A 19,485-nucleotide genomic window follows, 5' to 3' on the forward strand; every position below is an offset into this window, starting at 1 on the left:
GGACTGCCCAAGTCAGTAGTATGTGTGCATGTTGTCTTCCTGCAGCCTCCCCCAGCTCTGGGAAGAAATCTGGAACCTCACTGAGCAGAGGCAGCAGCCCTAACAGCAGTCCCAAGAGCGGGGGTCGAAAGCAGGTCCGCCTGCGTCTCCCCCAACTGGGCAGCCGGCATCGTCTGTGCAGCAGCAAGGAGAACCTGGACAGCAGCATCCGTGATGGCTCCTCTGAACCCGAGCATAGCACCTCCGAGACAGATGGCCCTGGTGCTGGGCTCACGTCTGAGGGCAGCAGTCTGGAGTCCTGGTCAGTAGAGGCCGGTGGCGGTGGAAGCAGAGACTGTGACATGATCATGGTGAACGGGCTGGGGCAGGACAGCAGCCAAGCCAATGGCCACACGGATGCCAGTGGAGACACAGAAGCCTCTCAACACCAAAGAGAAGACATCTATGTGGAGCCCATATACAACTTATATGCAATATCAGTAGGTGTTTGTTTATCAAAGCTGATGTCATCTTGGGCAAGGGTAGTAGGTAGCATGGTGATTAAGTACACAGATTTGTAATCTATAGGTTGTATAGTCTGGTTTAAGTAAAGGCCCTGCTGTTGTGCCCTTGTGAAGTTACTAAACCTGCAGTTCTTCAGTAAAATATCCATCTGTATAAATGCATATAATCACAAGTCTTTCTTTTTGGATGAAAGCATCAACTAAGCGATGAAATAATAGTACTGGATAGTACTCCAACTCCGTGCTGGTTGCTTGCTGTGAAAACTCTACATTAGAGACCTTAGCTAATGAACCACCGTCATTTTCTCTGCAGTGCCATTCAGGAATCTTGGGAGGGGGCCACTATGTGACATATGCCAAAAACCCAAATGGAAAATGGTACTGTTACAACGACAGCAGTTGTAAGGTAAGGGCTGTCTATAGTGTGCTCCAAAACAGAATATGCCAGTATGTCCTGTAAAATTTTAACGGTTTATCAATTCAGATACTTATGGCCACTCATGTGTTTGTAAATTTATGGTTTTTGGGAAGTTTAAGTGCAGCAAAGTCATGATCTTTCTCGAGTATTTTTATATAACAGTGAAATAATGAAAACTTGGCTTATGCAGGAATTGGCCCTTGGATGCGTACTTTGACCAACACACTTTCCATTTATCATTGTTAGGAAGTGCACTCTGAGGAAATAGACACGGACTCTGCCTACATCCTCTTCTACGAGCAACAGGGAGTGAACTATTCGCAGTTCCTGCCAAAGACGGACGGCAAGAAGATGGCCGACACCAGTAGCATGGATGAAGACTTTGAGTCCGACTACAAGAAGTACTGTGTCCTCCAGTGAGCACAAAGAGAGCCCTCCCTCATCAACAAGAACTGCGCTGCTGTGGGAACAGCGTGGTGTACACCGCCAGAAACACCTGTGTTTCACCTGTAGACAAACCGAAGCACAAAGTGACCCCCCCCCCCCCCCCCCAGTCGTTGGATGCTGAACTCAAACGACAGTTTATGGTACTTCCCTGCTGTTTCCGATTTGTACTGTAACGGGAGGTGGAGTGTCCGTGTTGCGATGTGCTGGGTGGCGAAGCGCATCCCCATTTTGAGCACTAACTGGTCTGAGGTCAGCGTGCAGCACTTAGGCAGCAGCCCCTCACAGGGGTGAGCCTCCAGCACTATGATCTCTGTGCCCAAAATCCGACCGAGGAATACGTGTACACATTCGTGTGTTTTCTCATATTTCGGCTGGTGAGTTGCTCTTTGCCTCATAACCACGTGGAAAAGAATGTCTCCAGAAGCTCAACACCTGCAACACATCCAGATGTGTGCAAAACTACCGTGGTATCCAGTATGAGGTGTTGCCACACAATTTGCTGTACAAAAATGGATACTTAATATACTGTACTGCAAAACTGACTCCAGAGGGTCCCTTGATGAATTTCATTATATGGTTGGTAGAAGACCCCATGCACTACCTCACTTCTTTTATTCGCAGTATGTTGGCTGGTTGCAACAGTAACACTTTGCAAAACTAAACTCTTAATCAGATCAAATCTATTTGACAGTGTTTGATATTTTACCCTCTCCCAGGTGTCTACAGTCAATGATTAAATGAAAATTCTTGCCCTTTAACATTTCAGTAACTGTGAAATTAAGACCCATTAGAAGAATTGGAAATATTTCTTAACATCTGCCAAAACAGAGGAATTTGAGTGAAGCTGAATTATTTGTCAAACCAATACTATGAGTGAGATGGGTGTGCATTACTTTTTTCTGCGCTTTCGATTTAAGGTTTGTTTCATGTTCAGGATGGGTGCCATACAGTATTCTTCATTGAAGCATTTGCTTAAACTATATAGTTTTAATATTTTTCTTATAGTACTTATTTTACAGTGATTCGTTTTACTGATGTCCCTTTTTAAGCACGTACCTTTTCAGTGGATTTCTTAATGATAGGTTTGTCCCAGCTATTTCAAACCAATCTCAAGTTTTAATCTCATTTCCAGAAATAAAGGAGGTGATTGATCTAGACTATGCCATCACATGCTGCGAGAATTAAAGTATGATATCCCAGACCCCCCCCCCCAACATATGATTTCTAGATGTGAAGGTAAGGGATCTGTCTGTATTGCTGATTTATTTGGTTGCTACAGTGTATGCCAATATAGCTTTTGTGTGAAAGCTCACATATTCATGCCAAAGTCTTACTGGGTGGGTGGCTAGCAAGCGGTCCTGGGTTTGTGAGAGATGTGTGATGGATGAGCTGTCTTATGAACAGTGTCACCTGAGGGTGATAGAAGCCAGCTGGGTTGAGGTAGTGACTCTGAGACTCACTTGTGGTGTGTTTGAGTTTCTCCGGTTCTCCCAGGGTGGAAGGGTTGAGGGGTTAGATAGAGGCTTACCTGGAGACTTCATCACCAAAGGCTTCTAGATTTGTTCCTGGTCACGTATTTGATGTGAACTCAAACATTTAATTCGTTACATATTTTTATGGGAGAATATATGAGAGTTTACCATGATAGTTCATAATGCATTCTCCAATTTTGTTCATTCTGTGTAGCCCTAGGTAGGAAAGTGACAGGCAGTGGAGAACTCAACACAGTGAATTGCATGATATGATTTCCACCCTGGATCTGTACTCCAGCACAGTGGATTTGCTGTGGATTCCAAAACAACTCTAAAACCTTATCCCTCCCCAGAGAATATACTTGTATGACAGTTACATTGAAAATAATGAGACACCCAAAGACAATATTTGAAAACACCCATAAAAGTAAACTGTAAAGTATACTGTTGAATGTAAACGTTCTTTCCCACATAAAGTATTTTGCAGCCCCCCCCATCTTCAAAAGCTCTTTTTGGCTTGGAATGTACTTGTAGGTGTCTTTTTTAATCTGACTGTAGCTAGACACAAAGCCATCTTCAGCTGGCTTACATCGTTCTACATGTGTACTAGCAAACATACAGATGCCTTTTTTCTGTTGAAACACTCTCACCTGTGGCATCTGAAGCCCTATCCCTGTTAACCCACAGGGGTGCTGCATTAACATTTGCCCCCCTTTGGTGGAGAACGGTTTGTCAACTGGCAGTGCAATCTACTACTGATCTGTATGTCTTTTGTCTGTTAATAGATGTAAACTTTTTGTTAAATTAATTTTGGATTGGCAGAGGTGTAATTTAATGAGCATTATTTTGTAAAGTGTTAAATTACATTGCACTGACATGAAACATGTATATAAAGTGTTTTGTAAATAAACCAATAAATCTGATGTATTGGAATATGAACTGTAAAAATGTACTTGTAGTTGTATATGGAGTGAAACTGTTTATCTGTAACGATTATTCAAGCAACAAATTAAATACGGCGGATGCAATTAAATGATTAGGTTACAGCCAAAGGGTTTCCTTTCTTTATTATGTCTGAATGCCTTAATTCTCGGTTCTGGCTCCAATGTAGTGGAATGAGCTCCCTATGTCCCCCATAAGTGCTGAATCCCTCTCAACTTTCAAAAAGGGTCTCAAAGTACATATCTTTCAGACTCACTTCTCTTCTGGTCGATCTGATTTATGAATGTATCAGTTTGGAGAAAAGTGTCTTTTAAATGAATAAATATAAATGTGTTTACTTGTGGAAATGTCAGATATATCACTTGAATTCCTCTGTTTCATTCATGCATATGTATTAAAGTCATGGTCGCTAATACCAGAGGCTAAGTACCACAACCCGGATGGTTCAAGAGTTCTTCACCTATGCTGCTTATACGGTACTAAAGACAAGGTAAAGGTAGCTGCCTCATGGGGGGTTGGGGGGTTGCTTTGTCTCAACTGTAACTGTCCGCTGCGCCTGAACGCCTGTCAGGAAATGCAGCGTCTTTGTGCGTCCGCTCAAGCCAGTTCAAAGCGGATATCATACATGTTGTCTTATGATCTGCAGTATGCGACAATAGAGGAAAGCGCACAGAAACACTTCAAAACTGAATTTAAGATTGTGAGGAGGGGGCTAAACGTTGTCCGATTTTGTCGCCCCTTTCTGTTCAGCAGGTGGTGCACCAGTTAGCCCCGTCACCTTCCAATCAAAGCACCTGGGTTTGAATCCCACCTGCTGCTGTAGCATCCTTGATCAGGGTACTTACCCTGAATTAACACAGCAGAAATTGCCCACCTGTATAAATCGGTAAATCAGTGTAAGTAGCTTGGAGTAGAAGTGTTGTATATTCTACACAGCTTTTAGAGGAGTGTTAGCGAGATTAATATATTAATTCAGCCTATATTAATTTGGATTATACACCTCGCCTATCTCCTTGGCTAAGAGTCTGGGACTAACGATTGACGCGAGTCTGTCTGTCTCAGCACATCGAAGCCACAACCCGGTCCTGCAGATACATCCTGCATAGTATTCATAGGATCCGTCCCTACCTCGCTACTGACTCCGCCCAACTACTTGTCCAGGCCATGGTGACTTCCCGTCTGGACTACTGCAACTCTCTTCTGTGTGGCCTTCCTGCTAATGCCATCAAACCTCTGCAGCTTCTACAGAATGTTGCTGCACGAGTTGCGTTTGATTTGCCAAAGCGCTCCCATGTATCTCCTCTACTCATCTCTCTGCGCTGGCTTCCTATAGCTGCCTGAATCAAATTCAAAACTGTGTACACATGCATCAGTAGAACTGCTCCCAGCTATTTACAGGACTTGATCAACCAGTACACCCCAGCCAGGCCCCTTCGCTCGTCTACTTCCGCTCGCTTGGTGGTCCCGCGCACGAAAGGTAAAGCTTGGAGGTTCTCGGTTCTGGGTCCGTTGTGGTGGAACGACCTTCCCCTCTCTCTCAGAACTGCGGAAACTCTGTCTACATTAAAGAAGGGTCTGAAAACTCACCTTTTCCAGACCCATTTCGCCCAAGATCTCTCCAGCTCATGTACGGTGTAAATGTTCATGCACCGTAACTTCATGAGCATCACCAGATAAAGCCTTTATTCAGCCACTACTCCGGCATTGTATTTGCTTGTTTGTCTATCTTATAATATTTAAAAAAAATTGGTAGGAGGGTATCGGGATTTGTCTATCCTGTCTTTTATGCACCTACCTGAACGATGAATCTCGGTGCAGCAAGTGGTGTAGGGAACAAACTAGGTTTGCTTGAGACTTTCATGTCTGCAGCTATGTCTCTTTCTCTTAATGTAATGCATAAGTTGTACTTCTGCTGAGTTGTACGTCGCTTTGGACGAAAGCATCTGCTAAATGAATAAATGTAAATGTAAATGCAATATATTCTGCGGCCTGTGATTTCCCTTATTTAGCCGCTTGCTGCATTGTATTTTTTTCCGCCTGCATGTTGAAGCTTTCAGAAGCCCCCACTTCGCGTGACTGCTTTCACTCCGAGGCCACACAAGACCTCTCTCCGTTTGCGAAGCGGATTCCTGCACATGTCTGCCAAATACGAGAAAGGAAACCACAGTCAGTGCGACGCTTTGCGTCTGCATCCGTGTCCTCAAGCCCGGCAGCTGACTGGGCTCAAACCGAGGGCTTCTCAGAAGCGTGGGCTTCGCTGCCTTTCTCACATGACCACTGAGAAAAAGCCCCATCGCTCTACGGCCCACGCCCTCCCGTGGACAGCTGGGCTTTGGTGGGAATGACTGACACACACAAACCTCTCTGTCTTCAGGGGAAGGTCAGCAGGGAGACGCTTTTCATTTCACGTTAAAGATCACACTTTCATGATCTCCGCACGTCCAGATCGCTGAGGGTCTCGGAGACCCCTGGGCAACAGGTGCGCTGTTCATCTTCGCCTCTCTGGATCGCCCTTGGAAGCCCAGCAAAGGACCCTGGTTTCCGCACAGCTGACATGTTGACCCTCCCTACATTGCCTGATCCACCCTAACTCTGTACAACAAGCTCAAGTTGCCCTCAGGACACTGAGGCTGGGGCCCCTCGAACCCCTCCCAGTGCTCTAGCAAACCGGATGCCAAGAGAGCATACGTATGGCTATGGGTTTTTTTTTTTAAAAAACTGGTCTTCCTCTCATGGGGCTGAAGTGCTCTTTCTGAGAAGGACATTTCATGTGAATTATCTCTCACGCTGCGGAAAGACAATCAGCTGCGAAACAAAGAATATATATTGGATATCTGAGACCATTCATGAAGTTGTTCTGCCGTACAGCTGGAGCACGAATACAACAGATGATTCATAGGATGCTCAAATATTAATTTGGGGAAATGGGCATCTAAGGTGAGACACTTCCTCCTCTGTCTTTGATTAATAACTATTTGTTGGAAAATGATGAAAGCCGGTTATTGTTATGTGATGTTTAATCTTTTTATTCATCCTTATTGGCAAATAACATGGGAATTATATCTATCTGAACAGCTGCATCACTTACTTAATGCACCCACCGCCTGCGATGCATGTTTTTCCAAACAAAAATCCTGAGGGATGTGTCTTTGATTTGTCCGTGCAGTTTCAATGCCAGTTTTCGAGATAACTGTGTTATACTGGTGCACTGATTGATTTTGAGGGATTTTTACAGTATTTAATCAGTGTTCCATTGTGTCGGCTGTGCTGAATTTCACACAGTGGCCTGTTCTGAGTCTTACATTGAGAAGGTGAGATGTTATGCTAAAAACTGTTCCTGAAAATTTGAGGGAAATAACTGAAATATATGTATATAATGATATTACTATTATTATTATCAGTAATAATAATAATAATGAGTAAGGTGTGTTGCAGTGAATCAGAAAAGGCTGCTGTCACCTACTCTCCATCATTAGAGAATTGAACCGAAATCCCACGAGTAACACAACGCAGATGAGCACACACTCCCCACAACCAGCGCTGGTGCTAAAGCCAAGAGCCCATAACTTACCCACTTTATTCTGCACTGAGAAACGTGAAAACGTGCAGGTCTCACCGTGCATTGCTGTAGAAGAGGAGAAGACGTGTTTACAGAGCTGCTTTATGCTGCGCAGTCTGAAAAGCAAAGTTGAGCTTCGCTGCTGATGAATTTACAAGATGTGTAAGAATTTCAAAGGTATACGAAAAGTGTCATCCGAATGAATAAATGTAAATGTGCGAAATGCCTGTAAAATGCATTTGGGAAACCCACACGCTGTAACACTAAAGTACCACCTTTTCCGTCAAACGGCTCAGCATTTACATTTATTCTTTCATCCAACGCTTTTCTCCAAAGTCACTTACAATGTTGTTACAATGATTTACTCATTTATTCAGCTGGGTAGTTTTCCTAGAGCAAATCAGGGTAAGTACCTTAATAAAGGGTATTAAAGCAAGAGGTGGGATTCAAACCTGCAACTTATAGGTTCAAAGGCAGCAGCGCTAACCCCTCCCCTACTGTGTTATACTCTATTAGCCTCTATTAGCCTCTATTACACTGTGTATTGAATACCCCCAACACAGTTCTTGTAACGTAGCGAAGACTGTAAAGAAATGTGCACGTTTTCTACACACCAGAGCTTCACTGAGACAAATTTGTCTCTTGAAATATCTGCGGCTGTTAAGAACAACCCTGAAGATGAGAAGATTATATTCAGGGGTCCCGTGGCCCTTCAGTGACGTGCAGAGATGGTGTGTTTCTCACGTTCTGTCTGATAAAGATGAGCAGTTCTCCAAAATCCATATTTTTATTGTAGGCCACGTTGAACAACGGTACGGCGTTTTCTAAATAAACAATAGTGTCGCACCCTGAGCTTCTGGAATAGGCTCCGGACCACCATGACCCTGCATTGGATGTGCAGTTGGACGGATGGAAATAAATTTTAAAAATTAAAAGTCTGAGTAATTTTTTTTTTTTTTACTAGACGTCTATCCATTTGTCCAAAAATGGAAATATACTGCGGTACACTAAAAAGAGTGGGCTTGGTACTATCTGAGCTTGATGGCTAAATATAGGTTGTGCTCTAAATTCTACTAAGTCTATACAGAGTTTGAATAGGAAGTTTCCTCCAGGTGCTCTGGTTTCCTCTTGCAGTCCAAAGACGTGTTTCAGGCAGATTGGCGACTCTAAACTGCACACAGTGTGTCAGTGTGTGTTACTTTACGCTGCTGTGTGGATAATAGCGCAGCATCCCAGTTTAATTAGTGATCCAGGAAATGTTGAAAACTTTCAAGGGGTTTGAACACTTTTATAAGGCGCTATATTCACACAATCATCAAATGTAAAGAAATGGTTCAAATTGTTAAAAACAAATTGTTACAAACTTGAAAATGCGTTCATTCGGCTCTGGCTCCTTGTTCCTGTCCCAGTCCAGTGTTTTCGTTTTTTACCGCGCCGGCCCCCCGGGAGCCACACGCAACACATCAGCAGCTCGGCACCTTGACCGACATGTCTGTCCAAAACGTCACGACCCCTGCAAACAAAATCGGCGGTGAGTTCATTTCCCTCGTTGCACGTTACTTTCTATAGATAACAGTGCTCATGAAAAATACTTTTTCAAGGCATCGTAACATCAGTAACTTTTCGGTGGTAGATATGCCCCCCCAGCGAGTTCAGGCACCACGTTCTTTCATTGCCTCTCATCTCTATATTATCTCATCGTTACGGCAACTCGGCCCCAGAGCGATGATGGCTGCGGTCGGCGCTGTCCTGGCTTTGCCCTACTTTACCCTGCTGTTGCTTGCACCTGTCTCCGCAGAGCCCCAGGAGCTGAACATCACAAACTACGTTCTGATTGGCATCTCTTTCTGCACCATTACGGCCATCGTCCTGCTGGGGGTGCTGTGGCTCAGAAAGTGAGTTAGCTCTTCGGGATCAAGACACTCGGACATTAGCACGCTTTAGTTGTTTCCGAGACCCTTTTCTCCTGCGCGATTTACCTGTTGGTACAGCTGGGTAGTTTTGTTGTGTTAATCCAGGGTAAATACCATCAATGGTAGCACATCAGGAGGTGGGACTTGAACTTAGCTCCTGGCAGCAGCTGTAACTGCTACACTAACTGCTGCCCAATAGAACGATCTAGAAATCAGTCTAAAAAAAAAAATCATCAAGTGACAGTTACTTTACTGCTCAGCCAAGATTTTTATTGAAAGCAACTTGAAGCTCTAACCTCTTACGCAGATGTATGTTCTGCTGGAACCACTGAGGTTAAATACTCTGTTGGTGGTACAGCAGCCTGAGGGGCCTTTTCAGGGACTTCAGGTTTCAAGTCCATGTCTGGAGAGCACAGGGGACAGAGGTGTCGACATCAAACAGGAAAAGCATCCTGTAACCACCATCAGGGTCTTACACACTTTTTTGTCGTATCTGCAAGTGTCTTTCGACAAACCACTGCAGATTAGAGAAGGTTGTCCTCAAACAAACCTGTCATAATGTTTATTTGGAAAAACCGAACCATCTCGGGGCCCCTTGTAGCTCGTCCCACCTTCACACTCCCGCGTGCGTGTTGTAGATATCGCTCACTGGAGCGGATCATCCAGGACCTACGCGGCGTGGGGGCAATGATTCACGCCCAGCCTCCCGAGTCTCCGCACACGTCCACCTCCACCAACCTGCAGAGACAGGAGGAAGAAGCCTTGGATCCAAGACTCCAGATGCAGAAGACCAAGTCAGTCTCCAAGTCGCTCTGGAAACCACCACAGCAGGTGAAGCCATAGCAACCTGTCCCATGATTCCACCTTCAGAGAACCTAACCTGGTGCTGCTCCATTAAACCTGCCTCCCTGTTACCCCTCCCAGGGTCCCCGGTTCACGAAGGCTGATCTGACCCTGCTGCAGCTGATCAAGGCTGGAAAGGAGGGCGTGTTTTACAAGGCCAGGATGATTCGTGGCACCTGCAAGGGTCACTCCCTATTCACCTGCAAGATCAGCAAAGAGGGTAATGTTGACCATCACACTATTCATTCATCTGTCTTGACCCTTGAGTGTCTCCTGGGTGGCAATGATGATGTCACTGTGCTCCAGAGAGCTTTTTTATTCATCACCTGCGTGGTGTTTCTCTAGGGGTCTCCCGCAAGCGGGTGGAGATGGAGGTGTCCATCATGAGGAAGCTGGTGCATCATAAGAACATCCTGCAGCTCCTGGATTGGAACTCCGCTGAGGGTGAGGGGGATCCACTCCGACCTGAGGGAACGAGTCTTCGATCTCAGAGCTTCCCCATATTGCTGGAAATCCGTTCCACTGCCCAGTGGAGACATGTGTTTGTGCTCTCCCAGAGCCCTACGTGTTGATCATGGAGTGTGTGAGCTTCGGGACCCTGCGCAGTTTCCTGCAAGCGCACAGGGACACCCTGTGTGTGGACATCGAGCTGCAGAACCTCTTCACCATTGCGTCCTACCACATTGCCCTGGCCTTGGAACACCTGCGCTCAAAGATGGTGCCACTCTATTTCTACCGATCGTGACTAACCATAAGTGCAGCGTCACACTGTCACAGGAACGTAATTAGTTAATGATTAAGTCCTTGAAGGATTGTATCAGAGACACAGTAAGAATCGCATCCAGCATTTTTATCCACTCAACACTAGTTTCAGTACTGTCCAAGTGGGGTCCTGCATTCAAGTGACTGGGAGTGACCAGTAAATATCTCGACCCAGGTGGTGCACTGTGACCTGGCACTGAGGAACATCATGGTCAACCGCTTCCCCATGGAAGTGAAGCTGGCAGAATTTGGGCTGGCCAGGGATCTGACCCGGATGAGGAGCCGCCGGAGCAGCTGCAAGAAACGTTTTGGGGTGAGATGTCCAATTAGAAATGTTCCTGTTTCAGAAAAGATAAATATATATATATATTTGTGTGTGTGTGTGTGTGTGTGTGTGTACGTACAGTATATATATATGTGCATCTGGTCTTTTCTGGGGCCGGATATTTGCGCACTGCCTTAGGATCTAATCCAGCTCAGTCTGTATGTATGTTCTCCCCATGCATGCGTGGGTTTCCTGTGGGTGCTCTGGTTTCCTCCTCCCACAGTCCAAAGACATGCAGTTCAGGTAAATTTGTCATGCTAAATTGCCCAAAGTATGTGAGTGAGTTAGCATGTCTGTGTTTATGCATGTGTGGCTACCCTGTGATGGACTGGTGTCCCATTCAGGTTGTAACCCCCCAACCTTGCACCCACTGACTTTGGGATAGGCTTCAGACCACCGTGACCCTGATATGGATGAGCAGTTATTGAAATGGACACAAACACACACACACACACACACACACATATATTGTGTATATATATGGAGCTCACCCCTCTGGTTTCCACATGATTGTCCAGGAGAGAGTTCCTTTGCGATGGTACCCACCCGAGTACTTCAGAAACAACTATTACGGCTTTAAGGGAGACGTGTGGGCATTTGGCATCGTACTGTGGGAGATGCAGACTTTTGGTGAGTTCAGAGATAACAGATGTTTTTCTTTTGTCATGTGCAGATTAAAAAAAAAAAATCACATCAATGTGTAAAAAAAGAAATCTAGAACAAGTAGTAATTCCCCTGGTGAGATGATCTGTGTCCATCACAGGAACATTACCATATCCTAATCTGGAGACATCAGAGGAAGTGGTTTACTACATCAGCGCCGGCCACAGGAATATAGACCCTGAGGGCTGCAGGCCTGAGATGTGAGTAAAAATGACAGTAAATGGCAAAGTAAGAAGCTTTGGGAAGAAGTGCAACATCAGAAGTTGGCTCTCCAGGCCATGTTGGGGATCAGATACCTCACAGAGGTTTCGGGATTCTGATTTAACTTATAGGCCTTGTTACTGATAGGTTCTGGCTCGGATCGATGCTGCCACCACAAAATATCAAACATCTCTTGTCTCTCCACATACAGCCTGCAGATAATGAAGGACTGCTGGTTGGAGCCTTACACCTCCAGGCCTTCGTTCGCAGACATTGTCAGGATCCTGGATAACATCCTAGAGAACGATGCTGTGAGTTATCTTTGCCCTCTCTCTCTCTCGCCCCCCTTGAGCCAAAACCCATCCATCTAAAAATAAAATCAATACTCCTCTACTGCATGTCTTCCCACCACCTAAAACCCATACCAACAACTCATGAGGGAGTGAAAATACATGAGAGAGATCTTAAAGAAACTAGAGGTACACCGTCAAGAGCACATTACCCAGCGCGGTATAATGTCGAAGTCTCAGTGAAAGGCTGAGATATGAGAATCGTTTTGTTTTTCATTAACATTCCAGGACTACGTGGACGTGGACAATCAAAGGCTCCTGGGACCGGTGAGCCATGAAAGTCTGCATTCTGAGCCTTTATCAAGGTTCCAGGACTAGTAAACCCATGAACCCTGGTGAACTCGCCCCATCGGGAGAGCCCTTTCTGGAAGGAGCGTCAGGGTTCGAGCCTTACTCGATTTCCCCAGGAGCTTCCTGTCGTTCAGAATAAAGTCTGCGCTTCAGCCCGATGGAAATACAGAGACAGAAACACCGGAGCTGCAAAGCAGTGATGGAGCTGCTTATAATGTCCACGTGGGACATGTCCGGCGGGAGCGAAGACAAAGTGCAGTTTCCTGAGCGCTGCGGCTGTTGGCGACCCATGACGGAATTCAAGTGGACGGCTGGACTCTGAGCCCCATGTCTCGGTCCCACCGGCTGGACACAGTGCAGAACTGTCTGTCCAACTTGTATTACAATGTGTATTTGTTTCATTCAAATAAACTTCAAATAATTGTTTTACTCAGGAGTTCTGGAACTCAGAAAAAGACTTTTCATGCTCTGAAGCCATGAAGATGAATGAAGAATTCAGTTATAAGGAAGTGTGCCTATTATTATATAAACTACTGCGCTACTAAAGGAACTTAACATTTGTAAAAGTTGAGTAATGAGAACTTGTAATTCTAACGATCCATTTTGCAATTTTATTCTTATTTCCGTACGTTAGCATTAAGAGAAAAAAACAGAACTACAAAAAGCAAAAGGTAACAAGTTGATGACGTACTTCCTCTCCACAAACAACCAGGCGGACAGACATAATGACCTCCGTACTTTGGGCTTTGGTCTGAGTGGGCGGGAATCTGAAAATCACGTGATTTTAATCAGGCCAATGGTAGGGGAATCCTTGTGTGGATTGGTCCAAGCTATTGGTTCTGTCCGCTCTAGTACCCCGCCCATCGGACCACCCTTAGCCAATGGAGATGAAGAAACAACAGGCGATACTCTTCCTTCCCACGACCCTTCCTTCTGCCCAGTTACTCATTTTCTGTAATTCAAGAAACGCGCGTGAAGCTGCTTCTCAATAGAGCAAAATTCATAAACGTTCATAACCTCCAGTCCGAGGGCGCGCCTGTCACAATGTGCACTCGTGTTTTGGAACTCATATTTTTCTTTTATTTTGGCTCCCACATATTTTTTACTTTATTCATTGATCTCCAGGCTCTGCTGCCTGGGCATCTATTTCCACAGCCAGTAAGTACATTATTATTATTATTATTATTATTATTATTATTATTATTATTATTATTATTATTAGTAATTATAAGGATTTAAATATTAATGAATATTAATAATTAAACTATTATTAAATTTATATAAAATTACTAACCATTGTAATAACTATTATTATTATACAATATTCTGTTGTTATTTTATTAATATTTTATTTTATATTAATTTTAACAATTAACTTTTTACTTACTTTTATCTTCTATCCTTAATAATTTATAGAAATTATTTTATTATCTGTTATTATTATACAATATTAGAAAGTGTTATAATAATAATAATAATAATAATAATAAACAGAAATTCTGGATGTTCTGTTTGCTCCCTTTGCAAACCAATATTTGATGCATGTTCATCAGGCCCGACAGTCACATTGCATATAAAATCTCTGTTTAAGTGCCTTTCTAGTATTTGTATGTTTTTTTTTGTGCTCATTGACATCTTTCGCTCTCATTCCATACCGAGCACGTTGCGTTCCAGTCACAGTGGGATCCGTGCGTGATGTGTGTGATGTGCGCGTGTGTGTTTCCTTGCAGTCCAAAGACCTCCTGCAGTGGTATATCACTCATGCTAAGGACCAGATGATGGCGGACCCCCCCGTCTGGTTCAAGTCTTTCATTTTCTGCGAAGCGCTTCTCCAGTTGCCGTTCTTCCCCGTTGCAGCGTACGCCTTCCTCAAAGGTCAGCCGTCCTTTGAAGCGCTCACTTGAGCAACTCTGATCTTTGAACCACAGCTCCAGTAATACCTTAGTGACCCCTCGTGGTTTTCCACACAAGCTCCCTGGCTGAGGGCGACAGGTCATAATGTGATATTATAAAACCGGTTTGGATTCTAAGATTTAAAAATCCACGAAATGGCAGAGCATGCGGAATTATTATCATTATTATTTACTCATTTAGCCAAAGCTTTTCTACAAAGCAACTTACGCTATTGAGCTACTGCTTGCAGTGATTTACCCATTTGCTCAGATCATTTTAACTGAACCGCTGAGGGTGGGTACCACGATCAGAGGTACCGCAGCCGGAGCTGGATTCAAACCCGGGTTTTTTGAGTGCAAGGCAATGATTTAAAGCAGTACTCCATCTGCTGCGCCTGTACCATGCAAATGGACCCACCTAAGTTGCTGTATTGGAGTAGTATGGTTATGAGCACAGTTATCACTGATATTCCAAAGGTTGCATGTAAATCCAGTGGAAAATTTCACCTGTGCTGTTTCTTGCAGGTGGCTGCAGGTGGATCAGAACACCTGCCATAATCTACTCCACCCACGTGGCCAGTACCATGGTCCCCATCTTGACCTACATCATGTTCCACCAGTTCCCGAAGGGTCCGCACCCCGGCCCCCAGACCACAGAGGAGCGTCTCGGGCTGTTGGCTGTATACGGCCCGTACCTGCTCGTTCCCCTGATGATTTTGTTCACCATGCTCTTCAGTCCGGCGTACAATTCCAACACTCACGGTGCAAAGGTTACCCCATCTGGCAAGAAACACAGATAGATGTCCATGCGGCTGGCGAGCTTTGACCAATTTTTTTTTCTTTGTTCCTGTTTTATAAAGCGATTATCTTGCACTTAAATCGAAGGGATATTAATCTTGAGTCTTCCATTGCGTTAGTGCGAAAGCGGTCCATCGTGCTGCTGGGGTATTTCAGTTTGGTTCTGGTCCAGTTTTCAGTTTGGTCCAGTTATGGCTGAGAAGCTTTTAAAAGTGTGTTTCTGAGCAGGGAGCACCGTAATGGACATTTCATGTGAAAATGCTCTATTATTAAGCCAGCACGTATGGTGGCTGGACTCTTAATTTACTACAAAATTGATTTACCGCTTGGGATTTTCTGACGGCATTCCTGCAAAACGTTGTTAGTATCACTGCTGCTTTTAAAGTTTCGTCTTCAATTTTCCACATTTCGTCTCTGTACCCCGTACACAGTTTACAGTGTTTCCGTGTTGTTGCGGCCCATTAAATGTAGTCTTTTACACCAGCGGTTCAGCCGTTCCAGTGTAAACAATGTAAAAACAAACTTAAGTTTGGCTTTTAGGGAAACGATGATTCCTTCAGCCAGTGAACCGCTAAAAAAGGAAGAAAAAAAAAAAAGTAAACCCAAGCTGTATTGAAATATACATCTTTATTTACACGTTTTCCACATTTAAGATGTAACCGAGTGTATTCACAACATCTACAGAGATGTAAACAGACTGGAATTATTCATTTTGAATGTAATGAATATAATGTATCAGTTGAACAAACTAAATAATTGAGCTCACTTGAGGACAAGCAATTTATCACATCAGACAAAAGTGTCTGAAGAATGGCTATAAAATAGAATACAGCATAGTGGACATAAATAGTCATAATTTAAGAAATTACAGTATGAACAGTACCATGCGACTACTGTTTCCATTTGTAGAAAATGTAGTACAATTTTAATAGTCATTTATTATAAAAGTACAAATAACTTAGGTCCCTCGGTAACTACATTTTTTCGTCTATGTATAGAGAGGCAGAACTTTGGGTTGTAGTGTGATGATCAAAGGAACTTGCGGGAAATACTGCCACGTTTCCCCAGTAGAACGCAACACCGAGGTGTCCCGTAGCTCCCGATCTGCTCGGGACGCATGGATGTCGTCGTGTCGCCTGCTGAAAAACTCGTCTTCCGCGAGACTCGAGGGAACCCGGAAACCCGGAAACCCGAAGAGACGAGCCGAGGAAAACCGGGCGTCTCGTCAGCGCGCGGCTTCACTTCTGCAGGATGAACTGGTCGATGAATTCGTTCTGCTCCGCTTCCACTTTGGACAGGGCCTCGTACTCGATCCGGTACCTGGCGGGGGCCCAAAACAGCACGTGAGATCGGCCCTTTGTTTGTTCTCACGGCGGGAAGGGGAAGAAAACAGGAATGAAATCATCGCAATTTCTCCCGTGAGGCCTCAGCGCAAGGCTCCTCGCGACCTCCTCTCGTGTCCACTCCATGGATCTCACCTCTCTAGTTGCATCTTCTTCTCTGCAATGAGGGCCTGGAGCTGCTGCTGCTGCGCCTCCCTCTGCTTTGCCACGGACTTCAACAGGTTCCTGGCCCCTATGGCCTACCAAAGGCAGCACAGCGTCACTATACAGTGACATTTAAAACGGCAGGGGACAGGGGACAGGCACTGGTGCCTCGCCTCTCCTGGGCTGTGGGTTTGGATGCGGGTTCGAATCCAACTCGGTCTGTGTGGAGTTTGAACGTCCTCCCCGTGTTCGTTTTCTCCAGCTACTCCGGTCCCCCCCACCCCCACAGTTTAAAGACATGGGTTTCAGGAGAGCTGGTGACTCTAAATTGCTCAAAGTGTGTGCGTGAGTGAATGAGTGTGTGCAGGATAGGGTCTAGACCACAGTGACCCTTAACCAGACAAGTAACACACTATATGGCAAGTTTCAGCTGAGAAACATGACTGTGTAACTTTTTTTTTTTTTTTTTAATTTAATGTATATTTAACTGACCTTCATCTTTTCTGTCTCTGCTTCCTTCGCCAGCTGATCCACATGTTCAATTAATCCACCAACTATTTTCTGAAACTGAACAATTTCTATCAAGGCAAAAAAACACAAAACACCCAAGTTAATTTAAACGAGCAAGACATAATAACACCTGTGGTAATCAAATAGAAAAAATGTTGCCTCGTGTGTAAAGTGTGATGTAAAATGTAAAGTGGACTGAATGTAAGTGAAATGCTGATTTTTACAAATGTTGGTTTAAACTACAGGTACGTCAGTGGGAATGTTTAAGGTGATACAAAAATGGGGAACAGCAGGCGGCGTAGTGGTTAGGGCTGTCACTTTGCAGCCTAAAGGTTTGCAGTGTGAATCCCACCTACTGCTGTAGTACCCTTGATCACGGTACCTACCCTGAATCGATAGTGTAAAAATTACCCAACTGTATAAAGGGTACATTTATGTTTGTTCATTTAGTTGACACTTTTCTCCAAAGCTATTTACAATGTTAATCTACCTACAATTATCTACCCATTTATACAGCTGGGTAGTTTTACTGGAGCAATTTAGGGTGAGTACCTTGCTCAAGGGTACTACAGCTGGAGGTCAAACCTGCAACCTTTGAATCCAAAGGCAGCAGCTCTAACCACTAGGGTACCAGCCGTCCAACAGGTAACTCATTAAAGTCGATTATCCAACATTGTAAGGCGCCTGGAACAAAGGTTTCCGTTAAATGAAGGTTAAAAACAATAAAAAAAAAAAACTTTGTCGTTTCCACAATCCCCCAGTTCCCAGTTCATACTCACTGTCCACAAAGTCTTTGCACTCCTCCCTGAGCTCAGTGGTCTTCTGCCTCACCTCGGGATCGAGGACACGCAGCTTGTTGAGCTCGTCGAAATGAAGACCAGCTTCCGCCAACGGGTCTCTGTCCATCGCTCAGGGTCCTAAGAGCAGGAAAGGTCAAAGTGCACAAACTGACAAAGTGCATGTCCAGTTCCTCCAAACACACAACTGTCGCCTCATTGCTGACAATAAATTAAATCTCTGCGCTACGAAGACGACTACGAAACACCTTTCTGGATGCATCGCCACATTCGCTTGTCGCTGTGCGATTAAATTAAACACTGTATGAATTTTATTTCCTAGGGAAGGTATAACAAGAGCTACTGAGATTATAATGGGCTGATAATGAGAAGCACTGATTTCCTGAGCTTATAACGAGAAATGCTGATGTATGATGAGATTATAGAGGAAAAACAGAGAAATAAAGATAATATGAGATTTAAAAAAGGTATAATGAGAAATTTGAGGTAAAATTAAACAATGAGAAATACCAAGTTATTTCTTTCTGTTATTTAAAGCAACAGCCTGATGTATACATTTACATGTATGGATTACATGAATGGTTTCAATTCACAACGTTAATAATGTCAAACAGCTGTTCATCTTTCAAGTCCCATTATTTTTATTAATAAATATAATAATATATGTGAGAAAATTACAGCGGGCTCGTGCCCGGCAAGTTGCTGATGTAACTTCGTTCGCTACGGCACGTTGTAATTTTATCAACTTAAAAACCGATTTTTGTACCTGGACTGCTCACTTGAAACACATTAATTTTGCTTATTAAAGTTAAATTTATGACTGGTCTGGAGCGGCTCGAGTCGACGTCCTTCGCGAAGAGTAAAAAGTGGTAAAAAAAAAAAAGATCAGTAAACAAGAGCCCCTCGTACTAGTAGCTAATGCTAAAACCGCCAGAACTCAACATAAACAACTGCATATCTGCGACGATACTTTCAACAGCGCCCTTCACTAAGTACTAAAGCAGAAGAATTGAATTAAACTCTTTACCTCCGTTAAATTAGCGGTGTTAAAAAGAGAGAGCCGGTTCGGTGTTGTGTGGCACTGCTCGGCTGCCAGGAGACTGGGTTGCCAGATCATTCGCCGAGAAGTAGAAATCCACCGTTTTCTACTGTATTAAAATATTTTGCAGCACTTTTTAAAAAAAATCTCTTTTCGAATAACTAAAATATGTGTATTATAACAAGCACATTATTCATAAAATCTGCATCAACCCCCACGCTTTCATGAAAATACGTCCTAAAAACTAAGGTAACTGTGTAAGCTTTTTCAACA

General features: G+C 44.0%; 4 protein-coding genes across 5 annotated transcripts in view; 3 read left to right on the forward strand and 1 right to left on the reverse strand.

The window, feature by feature from the left end:
• The window catches only part of usp32 (ubiquitin specific peptidase 32), a 30,349-nt gene extending 28,882 nt beyond the window's left edge, over positions 1–1,467 (forward strand). For both annotated transcript variants that reach the window (XM_018748881.2, XM_018748882.2), the window contains exons 32-34: positions 46–479; positions 817–909; positions 1,168–1,467. In XM_018748881.2, coding sequence (XP_018604397.2) covers positions 46–479; positions 817–909; positions 1,168–1,341 — 701 coding nt within the window. In that variant the 3' untranslated portion in view covers positions 1,342–1,467. The remainder of the gene's footprint in view (positions 1–45; positions 480–816; positions 910–1,167) is intronic.
• Positions 1,468–6,589: 5,122 nt separating this feature from the next.
• Positions 6,590–12,716, forward strand: LOC108932202 (fibroblast growth factor receptor 1). The gene is made up of 12 exons (XM_018748445.1): positions 6,590–6,719; positions 8,751–8,872; positions 9,140–9,236; positions 9,893–10,085; positions 10,179–10,317; positions 10,443–10,541; positions 10,655–10,815; positions 11,035–11,172; positions 11,703–11,814; positions 11,948–12,047; positions 12,260–12,359; positions 12,627–12,716. The coding sequence occupies exons 2-12, from the start codon at positions 8,830–8,832 to the stop codon at positions 12,714–12,716; spliced, it is 1,272 nt and encodes a 423-aa protein (XP_018603961.1). The 5' UTR covers positions 6,590–6,719; positions 8,751–8,829.
• Positions 12,717–13,559: 843 nt separating this feature from the next.
• On the forward strand, positions 13,560–15,684 carry tmem97 (transmembrane protein 97). The gene is made up of 3 exons (XM_018748356.2): positions 13,560–13,847; positions 14,420–14,564; positions 15,107–15,684. The coding sequence occupies exons 1-3, from the start codon at positions 13,734–13,736 to the stop codon at positions 15,379–15,381; spliced, it is 534 nt and encodes a 177-aa protein (XP_018603872.1). The 5' UTR covers positions 13,560–13,733; the 3' UTR covers positions 15,382–15,684.
• A 92-nt stretch (positions 15,685–15,776) lies between these two features.
• ift20 (intraflagellar transport 20 homolog (Chlamydomonas)) lies at positions 15,777–19,431 on the reverse strand. Its single transcript, XM_018748357.2, has 5 exons — positions 19,201–19,431; positions 18,156–18,293; positions 17,359–17,444; positions 16,858–16,961; positions 15,777–16,699 (listed from the first exon to the last, which is right to left on the reverse strand). The coding sequence occupies exons 2-5, from the start codon at positions 18,280–18,282 to the stop codon at positions 16,618–16,620; spliced, it is 399 nt and encodes a 132-aa protein (XP_018603873.1). The 5' UTR covers positions 18,283–18,293; positions 19,201–19,431; the 3' UTR covers positions 15,777–16,617.
• Positions 19,432–19,485: the final 54 nt, after the last annotated feature.

The sequence above is a fragment of the Scleropages formosus genome, chromosome 10 (assembly GCF_900964775.1).
Source record: "Scleropages formosus chromosome 10, fSclFor1.1, whole genome shotgun sequence".
In the NCBI taxonomy this organism is placed as follows: domain Eukaryota; kingdom Metazoa; phylum Chordata; class Actinopteri; order Osteoglossiformes; family Osteoglossidae; genus Scleropages; species Scleropages formosus.

What these genes read in the sequence shown, in the direction of transcription:
- LOC108932202 (XM_018748445.1), top strand. Translation starts at nt 8,830, where the DNA reads ATGTCTGTCCAAAACGTCACGACCCCTGCAAACAAAATCGGCG. An exon ending in GTGGGAGATGCAGACTTTTG is followed by an intron (nt 11,815 to 11,947) that starts GTGAGTTCAGAG and finishes TGTCCATCACAG; the next exon opens with GAACATTACCATATCCTAAT. An exon ending in ACATCCTAGAGAACGATGCT is followed by an intron (nt 12,360 to 12,626) that starts GTGAGTTATCTT and finishes TTAACATTCCAG; the next exon opens with GACTACGTGGACGTGGACAA.
- ift20 (XM_018748357.2), bottom strand. Translation starts at nt 18,282, where the DNA reads ATGGACAGAGACCCGTTGGCGGAAGCTGGTCTTCATTTCGACGAGCTC. An exon ending in GTGCAAAGACTTTGTGGACA is followed by an intron (nt 17,445 to 18,155) that starts GTGAGTATGAAC and finishes TTGCCTTGATAG; the next exon opens with AAATTGTTCAGTTTCAGAAA. An exon ending in AAGAAGATGCAACTAGAGAG is followed by an intron (nt 16,700 to 16,857) that starts GTGAGATCCATG and finishes GGCCCCCGCCAG; the next exon opens with GTACCGGATCGAGTACGAGG.
- tmem97 (XM_018748356.2), top strand. Translation starts at nt 13,734, where the DNA reads ATGTGCACTCGTGTTTTGGAACTCATATTTTTCTTTTATTTTGGCTCC. An exon ending in GGCATCTATTTCCACAGCCA is followed by an intron (nt 13,848 to 14,419) that starts GTAAGTACATTA and finishes GTTTCCTTGCAG; the next exon opens with TCCAAAGACCTCCTGCAGTG. An exon ending in AGCGTACGCCTTCCTCAAAG is followed by an intron (nt 14,565 to 15,106) that starts GTCAGCCGTCCT and finishes TGTTTCTTGCAG; the next exon opens with GTGGCTGCAGGTGGATCAGA.